The sequence below is a fragment of the Planococcus citri genome, chromosome 4 (genome assembly GCF_950023065.1).
Source record: "Planococcus citri chromosome 4, ihPlaCitr1.1, whole genome shotgun sequence".
NCBI classification, from domain to species: Eukaryota; Metazoa; Arthropoda; class Insecta; order Hemiptera; family Pseudococcidae; genus Planococcus; species Planococcus citri.
The window spans coordinates 37,108,389-37,119,908 of record NC_088680.1 but is presented as its reverse complement, the minus strand read 5'-3'; the positions used below and the strand labels follow the sequence as shown (position 1 = coordinate 37,119,908).

The window sequence follows — 11,520 nt, the reverse complement described above, 5'->3', positions numbered from 1 at the left end:
CAAAGTTAACACGCATCATTAGCTTATCACAGATACAGATAAACCAGCGAGGAAAGGAGAGGAGAAATTGGCTGATAGAGGGCTGACGACGATAGTTTGTGAAGAGCCAACGAGCGAAAAGGCTGCTATAGGGGGACAAGAGGATGAGGCTCGTAAACGGCAGCAAAAATGGTAAACGATACGAAACTGGGTAATTGAATTCACTCAGTAATGAAGCGTAGATAGAGGAAATCGGCTGTTAATCGATTCACCTGCCGAATACAGCTGAGTACGCAACATTGTAATTATTCGATAGGTTCAAAATTCCGGCGCAAAGGGCTGACATGAGGAGAGTAGAATTCCATTCGGCAGCCGGGTATCTGTAGCTATATAATACACATATACCTACACGTATACGATACGGATACATTGTGTAACAATAGGTATACATTCTGACTGTGTGAGCAGGAGAGGAACAGGAGCCGGAGAGGAGATGAAAATATCTACCTAGGGTTTTTGCTCTGCTTAAATGTCGAGTGGTAGTACATGTTGCTGTGGTATAGAGAGTGTGGTGCCCTACTTCAATATCAATTTGTGTCTTCCTGCGTTATCGAGTTATACTGGGATTAATTCCCCCTTCGGTGTTTTTTTTCCTTTTCTAATATTTTTTTTCTCATTTGTTATTACTCAACAGCTTCGTGTGTGCTCAGTGCGTTACGGTTGCGAGTCGAGAGTTCATATCGCGCCCGCTTTTTGGTCGCTTGCCCCGGTATAATACACGCGTGCGTAATGATATAAAATGAAATTTGAGTTATGAAATGGAAAAAATCTTGCAGTTTGCCTTTACGCCGTAAGGTTCCTCAAAATTATCCCACAAATGTGGCGCGTTCTTCGGCGTGAATACTAGTTTGTGTGTGGTGCGTTTTGTTTTGGTTTTTTTTTCACATCATTTGATTGTAAATTTCGTAAACATTGTCGGGTTTTCTCTGTTACTTCTCTGTTGGTTCGTTCGCGGTGAACTGGAGAATTTTCGCCGGTTTTGACGATTTTTGTTTTATGTAAGTATATTTTGTAATGTGATGGTGAATTGTGTATTTACGTTTTGATGGATCCTGCTGCATTTATTCTGTATCCGTATAATTATCTAAGTATTCCGGTGTTCAGGTTTGATTTTACGAATTTATACCTACTTTATTGTTAAAGTGAAATTACGAGATATTTTAGTGGAATTTTGCTCGTAGCAAGCTGCGTATTTTTTGTTTCGAAATTTTTAGTTGAAAGACAGCTCTTATACATGAACAACAGGTTCCCATTTTTATCGATTTAGTTTATTTTTGCAGATAAGACAAGCGAACCTAGTGTTGCAAAATTTTGCTCCAACCTTTTCTCAATGAATAATTTTTTATTTATTTTTTTTGGCTCGTAAAATATATTTTTTTAGCGAATAATTCAAAAAATGGAAATGGTTTCAGTTGAGTAAAATTTTACAGACTATATCCAAAGTCGAAGAACTTGCATAACTGTAAAAAGTTTGAGCTGTGAAATTTCGTTTTTCAAATCAAATTTAGGTGTACCTAAATTATTGAGAAAATTTGAGGTCAAAATGAATAACATTTCAAGTATGTACACACAAAAAAAATCTTAGATCTATTACTTTGATCATGATAATTTTTTTGCGCCAGTTGAATAGGTCTTTTTATAAAAGAAAAATTGAATAAGAAAACCAAAATCAAAAATACCGACCCCCCCCCTCATCGCCCTCGCTCAATTATGTGTAAAATTACCTTTGCATAGCAACAATTTTCAAATTGATCTGCGGCCTCCAACAAAGCTAAATTTTTCTCCGGTACTTTTAAAATTGCTGCAGAATGCATTGTAATCAACTGAAGCAGATGATAATTTAATCCCATTAAAGTTTGGCTTCGTGAAGCAATCTGAGGCAAGTGAATCACGAATCAGAGATGAAGGATTGAAAAGTGCCATTCTCAAGTTTCAAACACCTCCAGAATAATGTTTATGCAAAAACTTGCTCAAAACATGATCCTTCAAGCACTTTCGAATCGACCTGAAGACTCCAGCAAGAGTTGACTCATCTCCGGCAATTTTAAACCACTTCAGAAAGCTTTGTAATATACTTCAGCAACTGAAAGTCTATTCATATTTTTTATTCAATGTAAATTACAAACGAATCGCCTCGTCTTTCTGCAGAAGCTTGTTCAAAACTTTGTCTATCCCATAAAGCCGATCTTCCAAATCAGTTGCGACCACGTTTGAACCGATCTGAAGCCATCAACAAGAGTTTATTTTTCCCTGGGAAATTTTAAATTGCTCCAGAAGACATTTCACAAAGGTAATCTTTCACAGCTGAAAATTTAATCCAATCGTAGCTCGACATTGTGAATCGATCATGACAGGTGACTCGCGGATGACGGGACGCTGAAAGATTAAGTTTCAAATTTTTCAAGGAAACTATTCAAGACAATTCGTCCTCCATGACTTGAATTTGACTTTCCAAATAAGATTCAATAATTTGCTCCCAGAAATAGATGATTTTTCTTTTGCGATCCAGAGTTAGGTACTTCAGAAAAGGTGTTGAATTGAAATCAATTGCTCCTGGAAGCTTCAAGGCTATTTTTTTTTTTTGCGACATAGAAGTCTCAGATTGGTTGGAAACTTATCGCAATTGATTGAAATTCGACTGTGGGAATTAGAAGCAATTCATTTGGTTATCAACAATTTTTTCCATAGTTGTTTCGATTTTTTGCTTCAGGTTTTTCGAAAAAAGAAACAAGTATGCTCACAATGTTAGCCTTCACGTCGTTTCAATTTTTTTACCAAAAATTACTTATTTCATGCAAGAAAACAATTTGAGAACTTTTTAAAAAAATTTGGAGATTCTCATGGTTTAGTTTCAAACATGAGTAGGTATCTACAACTTCTACAAGTAGTTGAAAATGTTTTCCTCGATTAATAGGTAGTGCGCGATTAATAAAGAACGGATTCCTCTGAAATTTTTTAAACTTTCGCTTTTTGAATAAAATTACGAGCAAAATATGCCTTCTGCTCGTGTAAAGTTTTATTTGTGTTTGTTTTTACCTACGTATTTGTATAGAAATTTTAAGCATTACGAAAGTTTGATGAAAGACTGTACTTATTTGGCTTTCAAATTTCCTGCACAGATCGCTTTGGGGGAAATAGAAATACACTTCATCAAACAGTTTCACATGGTTATAAACTCGTTGGATGAATGATTGCTTTCTCAGCGTTAATAGGTAAACACATTCCGTGGGCAGAATTGTCTATTTGCGAAATCGAATTTTAAGAGGCTGTTTAAGAATATTGTGTGTGACTGTGTTCAAAATTCAACTTACCATTATTTTCTTCTTAGTTCCTTCATTTTCGAGAAGAATAGGAGTATGAGATTTCCTGGTAGATAAGCTGAAAAAAATGTCGAAGTCTCGAAATGTGAACTGTCAATAATTGTACTTCCAATCAAATTTCATTTTGATTTGTAAATATTATTGTGTGTACGTATTTGAGGGTCGTTTCATGAATGCTATGCTACAGGAGTATGTACATATAGGTAGTGTAGGTATCTAATGATTGGCTAACAAAGAAGGCATCAATCAACAATAATTAAAATTTGGGCGAACTCGAAAATGATCAAAACAGAGTCCCAAAATACTCCACCCTCGATTTTTCAAATTCTGACAAATTGATTAAATTAAAGTAGGTAGTTAAGTTAAGTACTCGTGAAAATTGACAGTTTTATAAGCATTTGAAATCGCAACTCGTAAAATCGGAGCCCCCATGCCAAGAATTGAAGAAAAAAATAATATTATCTACGTATTATCATGCTGAAATATGTAATATAAAAATGTAAAAATTTGACAAAATTGAAGGTACCTATTGTTAGTGAAAAATTTTAAAATGAGAAGCAACCAACAAAAAATTAAATAGAGATCGCCAATAGGAAAATTTCAAGTTTAAATACATTTTATCATAATATACTATAGGTAATTAAGTACACCCCCCCCCCTCTGGCCCTAAAATGCTCAATTGGTTTCACAACAAGGCACAATTATTTCTAGCTTGGTTTTGAAAAAAAGGGGGAAATGCTGCAAAATTTGAAAGCGTTTTTCTCAAAATGACTTTTGTGACTATGTTGACCCTTTGACCTTTCCTCATGAAATTTTACAATATTGATGTTGTTGATGTTGATTTTAACGGTTCAAGAGCCTAACGCCAGACATGTTTTTCATTTTTTTTTTCTTCAAAAATTATGAGCAGAAAATTGGATTCGAAATTGAAACGGCAAAAACAATTTTTAGTAAGCTGCTAAAATCAATCAGAGTACCTACCTAATGAGAAAAGTAAACCCATGTTTGAATAAGCCATTGAACCGCAACGCGACTTGAGATTCATTCTTTATAGATCGATGTTTTTTCGAAATTGAACGATACGAGTGGCTATACGAAAACATCTAATCAATTTGGAAGTCAAAGCTGGTCAATACTATATCTTAATTCAATCAAAAACTAAAATTTCTAAAACTTTTAGAAAAAAAAATCAATTCAATTTCTGAAATTCTGTGGGCTGCGCTGTACACATTTTTGAATTTTAGTCATCTTTCGAACTTGAAAAATTGAATAGTCTCTAAAAATTTAGATGGTGGTGTCTGGTATGTGTTTTAATTTTTTAATTTCTATTCAAAAGTAGCGAAGGAAGGACGTTTGTTGAACAGAAAGATATTTTGAAGGCTTGCTAGGTACCTATTTGATAAAAGCGATGAGTCCCTTATACCTTTTAAAATTTTCACCTTTTTTCTTTAAAAAACTGCTACCTATATTTCTTCTTACATAGCCAAAATAATGCTGCATTAGCGTCTATAAAATGATTTGAATTGAGATTTTCAATTCAGCATAGAGAAAAATTATTCAAAGGTGGAAGGACCATTGAAAATACTTTGGGAAATGCACGAGTAGCAAATTTCCAGTCCTTAAAAGACATAACGAATTCCAAAAAAAGAATCAAAAAGAAAATTTTCTGAATGCAGATGAGACAATCTCAAAACTGTCAAACTTCGTTAGTCTTCGCATCACTTACTAGAGACAAAATGGCGCTAAGTTTTTTAAAATCAATCGTTTTCTACTCGGATGATTTTTTAGGATTTCTGCGGCTAGGGAAGGAGGTGGGGTAATCTTGAAAAGTCACGTGACGTTAACCCCCCTCCCCTCCCTGTTTTCAAAAATATGTACCTACTTGAAAACTTCGGGGTTATTGACCTTATATTCTGAAATTTTGACAGCAGTTTCAAAGTTGCGAAGAGGTTGAGGGAGTCGAATCGAAAAACTGAGTAGAAATATAGTCAGTTGTTTGACATTTGGGATGAGAATGACACTCGAAAAAATTTAGGTACCTACATTCAAATTGGAAGAAGAATGCAATCCACCTGCAGAAGATTTTTATTTGAAGTTGTGTGATTGGAAGAACACAGAAGTACCTTTCGAATCGGTTTATTAAGATGTTTCGCGAATGGTGTTTTTTTTGGGGGGGGGGGGGTAAATAAAATTTTTGAATTGCTTTAATTTTTCGTCCATAAATTTTAGAGTGAAAATCATATGAATTTTTTGAGACGACTTTTTAATCCCTTCTTTTTGGTTGGATCGATTCCAAAACACATTCATTCGAGAAATGAATAGATATTACATAAATATCAAGAATAAGGATCTATTTACTAATATGTATTTCAATTTTTGTAAGAACTTGTAAATTATTATTAAAAAGAGTTACCTATCTAAATATTGATAGACTGCCTCTAGACTCTAGAGTCATGAAATATCAAATGAAATCTGACTTGTAGATACCTAGGTATATCAGAAATATTGAACACAATTTCGATTGATGAAATCAGAAACACCCACAACCATTTTGATCACTATACTTGCAAAGCAAATAATCAACAAGCATGTAGAAAAAATCCCAACAGAGTCAAAAAAAGAAGTGGGTAATGAATAAAACAGAGGTACTCGTAGGTGGGTAGGTATTCACTTTCCTACATTTAAAAATTAAAGAGATGAATTTTTTTTAAAACAACAATATGTAGCATAGGTTAGGTACAAAACAAAAGAGTTATATTTAGACTTCTGCTACATATGTACCTAATTGACTACCTCATTCTTCGAGGTCAAAAGATCACCATCTAAATGCTGATATAGTACACCACGAATTATAAAATCATAAACGGTGTTTAAATGAGGATGTTCGGCATTAACGAAATACCATAAATAAACCATAAATTGGAGGGTCATGTAACGAATATAATTTTGGATATCGTTCTATGCGAACTGTATGTCTACATACCTACTTATCTATTCACTGATGAGAAACACCAGCTAAACAAAATTCAACCGGGAATTAGTTTTATCTGTGATACTAACCGCGACTGTTGTATGTGATATTTACAGACCCATGACATGCTGATCACCGCTATAAATCTCCGGTAAATTCTTGGAACGGAAAGTTTAAGATGACCGAAAGCGCCGAAGATGGTTTTAATATGATGCAAATGGATTCCAATCAAGCCTCGCAACAGCAGCAGAATCAAGTGTCCAAGAAAGATATACCTGAACGAGGAGTATGGGGGTCCAAGTTGGACTTCATATTATCCGTAGTCGGGCTGGCTATCGGATTAGGAAATGTGTGGCGATTCCCGTATCTGTGTTATAAAAATGGAGGTGGAGCTTTCCTGGTACCTTACATGGTTGCGCTGCTGCTGGCCGGAGTCCCGATGTTCTTTTTCGAATTAGCTTTAGGACAAATGTTGACCATAGGAGGATTAGGAGTATTCAAGATAGCTCCAATTTTCAAAGGTAAGGAGTCAAATGTACCTATACACGTCGTAAACTTTTTTTATACGTATTGGTTTGAGAGTCGTAAAATGTATGCAGTGTCGATTTTTATTTAGGTACGTTTCGTAAAATATATATTTTTTATTTCAAAATCGATAAAGAGCGAATATTTTCGTTTGAAAAATAAAAAAAAATAAATAAAACTCAGGGCGTAGATAGATATTTTAGGTAGGTACGTAGAGAAAGGGACCTATCGTTTACAAAGTGCTTTAAAATCATCGAATCTGTGGAATGTGAAAAATTGGCTTCGCAGGATTACACAAGAAGCGTTGGTATTTGGGACATTCGAGCTGTTTAAAATGTGCCTCTGAAACAAGCTAAAGCATCGTTTTTCAGTTTATAGCTTGCGTTTGGCGTTCGCTCGCTATCTTTTCGAGAATAGGTACGTAGTAGGGGTGCGTATAGCTTCGTAGCAGCAATTTTTCGTCTGTATATGAGTTTCTTATCGTTGTAGTATCTTGAACATTGAGTACTCGTAGTAGGTACCTACCTATAGTAAATTTATCTCTCGACGTAGATGTATTTTTTTCCTTTTTCGTTAACTTATTGAATATACTGGAGTCATTTTCGAAATGTGGAAAAAATCGATTTCTCAACGAAACGAAATTAAGTATCGAGACTCGAGACAGAATAAGACAGTTCATTTGAGGTTAGCAAATGGTTGTTACGTGACTGGATATTTATTAGGAGATGTCAATTCATTAGTGTCGTTGAAAGATTAATTATTAAACGAGTATTAATTGGTTTTCTGAGTCGTATGTGTACGAAAGATTGATTATTGGTGAGGGAAAAAGGAGCGTTTGATGTAAAAAGTCAATAGAAATGAAACAAATTTTAGAAATAGTTTTGAAAGAAAAGGCTATGAGTGTAAAGTTTTTCTGAAGGAATTTCATATACCTAAGAAAAAAAAATTTTATTCAAAAATCAAATTCTGGAAGCAAAGGATAGAAATCTCCAAGGATTTTACTGATCAAAACTTCAAGATAAATCACCAGAATGAAGAATACTTTCCAACAAAACATACATATAAAAAGTTCTCAGTCACATCAATCATTCAAAATCAAATTCCGCCATTTTCAGATTTTCTGATGACCTGATAAAATTTTTATTTTTCTCTATTTCTGATTTTTTTTTTTTTTGAAGGTTTAGAATTAGATAGGTACGATGAAATTTCAATAAGTAGGTGCCTACCTATCATCGTTTTTAATGAGATCTGAAATCTGAAAAATAACTTTGAAGATATTTGACTGGAATTTTCTAGAATGACAGGCTTTCGGATTGAGCACCTTAAAAGGGGAAAAATTTAATTTTCAGCTGCTCTAATCAGATTTTTATGCTTTTATAGAGAGAAATTTACTTTAATTAATAAACAATTTCGAAAGAACTGAGTTGGTCTGTTTTTGATTCCCTCGAAAATGAGTCGGATCGACTGAAGAGTTGATTCGTTTATAAAAAGATTACCTATGCTCAACTCTGGACAATTCTAATCCTATCACTAAAAAGTGGACTGTATTCGTTCGCGAACAATTTGTTCAAAGAATCAACAAATTCATCCAGTGAACGAGGACATGACAAAATTTGACTTTTCCAAATCCATCAATGGGGGTTTTGAAGATGATTCGTTCGCGAACGATTTGCTCAGAGAGGAAAAATTGTTCGCGAACGAATAAATCAATGAAAAATCAAATTAAGTACAGAGTACAAAAGAAATGAAAATGACGATCTTTGGCAGTTTTTATCGTATCATCATTCATCAAAAACAAAATCCCGACTAAATTCGTTCACGAACGATTTGCTCAGAATCGAAAAATCATTCGAGAACGACTGAATCACTTGATGATGAAATTAGATGATACAGGAGAAAACAAAACGAATCATTTTCACCGTTCACGGCATTAATGAAAATTGTGAATGATTTGTTCCTGAACGATTTGCTCAAAGAACAATCGTTCGCGAAAGAATGAATCTCTGAAAAAATCAAATTAGGTATAGATGAAAATTACGAAACTAGACAGCTCTACTTGTATTCGTATCATTAAAAACAAAAACTGGACTCAATTCGTTCACGAACGATTTTGCCCAGAATCAAAAAATCATCCCAGAACGTCTGAATTATTTGAAAATTAAATCAGATGATACAGGACAAAATAAAAAGAAACATTCTCACAACATTAATGGAAATTATGAATGATTCGTTCCTGAACGATTTGCTCAAAGAACAATCGTTCGTAACGAACGAATGAATCACTGAGAAAATAAAATTAGGTATAGCTGAAAATTACAAAACTAGGCAGCTCTACTTGTACTCGTATCATTAAAAACAAAAACTGGACTCAATTCGTTCGCGAACGATTTTGCTCAGAATCGAAAAATCATCCCAGAAGGTCTGAATCACTTGAAAATGAAATCAAATGATACAGGACAAAATACATAAAAAGAAACATTCTCACAGCAATAATGGAAATTATGAATGATTCGTTCCTGAACGATTTGCTCAAAGAAGAATCGTTCGCGAACGAACGAATGAATCACTGAAAAAATCAAATTATGTGTAGATGAAAATTACGAAACTTGACAGCCCTACTCATATCATAAAAAAAACTGGACTCAATCCGTTTGCGAACGATTTGCTCAATGGAGGAAAATCGTTCGCGAACGAATGAATCACTCGAAAATAAGATTAGGTAGGTATAGATAAAATGACAAAACTTAGAAAATTTCAAGACTCAATTCGTTCGCGAACGATTTACTCAGAATTGACGAATCATTCGAGAACGACTGAATCACTTCTAAATCAACTCCAGTGACAGAGATCGTGGAAAAATTCGACTTTTTCCCATCCATCAATATTCAATAAGAATTCAAGAAAGCTTGTTAGTAAAATTATAAACTTGAAGATGAAAAAATCGTTCGTTAATGAAGACTGAAATTCTTCTGAAAGCTCCATACTGATTAAAATGTTAAAATTTTGGTTTTGAAAGGTTGGTTTTAATTTTTCTCATCATCAGATTACGGTCTCACCTGCCAATCTCATCATCTTCACCAGTTTTGGCAGTCCTCAAGACACTAGAAATCGATAAAATTTTAATTTTCTTCAACTTCTTCAAGAATATACCTACATATATCCCAAGATCTCAAAAAATCTCAAAAAAATTCAAGAGATCTAAATAAGAGATTTCCAAAAAAATCAAAATAATCCCATAATCTTCCGGAAGTTCAAAAATGTATGTATCAATATTTGACTAAAATTACCAACAATTCCAAGAAAATTTCTCCTTTTCTAAATGAGTAGTTTTGCTTTTGTGATCGTGAGATTTTTTTGGTTTTTATTTTACTCTCTCACTTTTCAAGTTGCGAACCCAAAAAAAGAATATGATTTTTTTTCAATTTTCACAACATTACTGTGCATATTATTTAGATGGTTGCTTAGTATGATGAAATATTTTCTCAAAACTGACCTTCCATCTCCTTTTTTGTGTATCCATTTTTTGTATTAAAAAATGGCTAGGTAGGTAGCTACCTACTTGAAAAAAAATCACTCCGAAAAAAACAAGGGCTGGACAAAAATCACTCCAACTTCCCTTCAAAACAATATCCATGATGATAAAAAGTTGCCAGAATTTCAAGAGTTTTAAGAAAATAATCGCAAAAAATTTCGGAAGGACGAGGCTCCGAGGGGGGTTGACGACAAAGGTGGCTTTTATAAGAAAACATTAGAGAGACACGTCTATGAAAAAAATCGCGTCCTATTTGTTAAGCTGGAATTCAAATCAGAACAACTGATTTTTGAAAATCATATTTTAAACAGACAAATTTCTGTTTGAAAGTTCCGAGTACAAAAAAAAATCAAAGTTTCACCGAATGTTCTAAATCAACGAGGAATTGTAAAAATTGATTTTCGGTGATCGATCTCAGGTCGAAAAAAAAATTTCATTAATCTTGCACGACAAAATAAGGTTCAATATGGTTTTAAAAATTTCTCAAAAATCAAAAAACGAATATAAAATTTTGTCAACCTGAAAAATTTTGGTTAGATACGTTTGTCTCATTTGATGCCAAAATCATTCGTGAACACTGAACACCTGAGGGGAATTTTATCTATGAGGGTTCAATTTTGATTTCAAGAGTAAATGGTCATCAGATCGAGAATCAACTCCTCTGAAACTCTAAGTACCTACGTACATAGATTTCGATACCCATATTTCATTTTTCATCGTTGATGTTTTTCTCATTTTTTCCTCATCTGCAAAATACTCGCATTGAGCATATTTACCTCAAAGGCACAAACAACATTTCCTATTTAAATTCTACCCAATGTTTTCGTTTCATTTCATTCGAGCTTTTGTTACTCGTACTCGTAGATTTGCATTTTTTCCTCCTTACGCGTACTCGTACAAATTAAAGTTACTTGTAAAAGCGCAACAAATGTTAACGAGGGGGTTTTGTAAATAGGCACGTGTTCGAGTATACGATCAAATGAGACGCTTTTGTTTATCATTGATTGAAAACATGTTCGGGTATTGTATCAACGTAGACTTACGAGTAACGTAACGTTGAATAACACATCACATAACTTATGATACACACATACTTACTCTATAGGTACGTAGAATAACACAAGACGCATATT

The 11,520-nt window shown here is 33.8% G+C and overlaps 1 protein-coding gene across 3 annotated transcripts in view; it reads left to right on the top strand.

Moving 5' to 3' along the window:
- The first annotated feature begins 625 nt into the window (after nucleotides 1-625).
- Nucleotides 626-11,520, top strand: part of Gat (GABA transporter) — a 26,491-nt gene continuing 15,596 nt past the window's right edge. The window contains exons 1-2 of one of the 3 annotated variants that reach the window (XM_065364847.1): nucleotides 626-1,037; nucleotides 6,447-6,851. In XM_065364847.1, coding sequence (XP_065220919.1) covers nucleotides 6,509-6,851 — 343 coding nt within the window. In that variant the 5' untranslated portion in view covers nucleotides 626-1,037; nucleotides 6,447-6,508. The other 2 variants (XM_065364849.1, XM_065364848.1) reach the window with 2 other exon arrangements.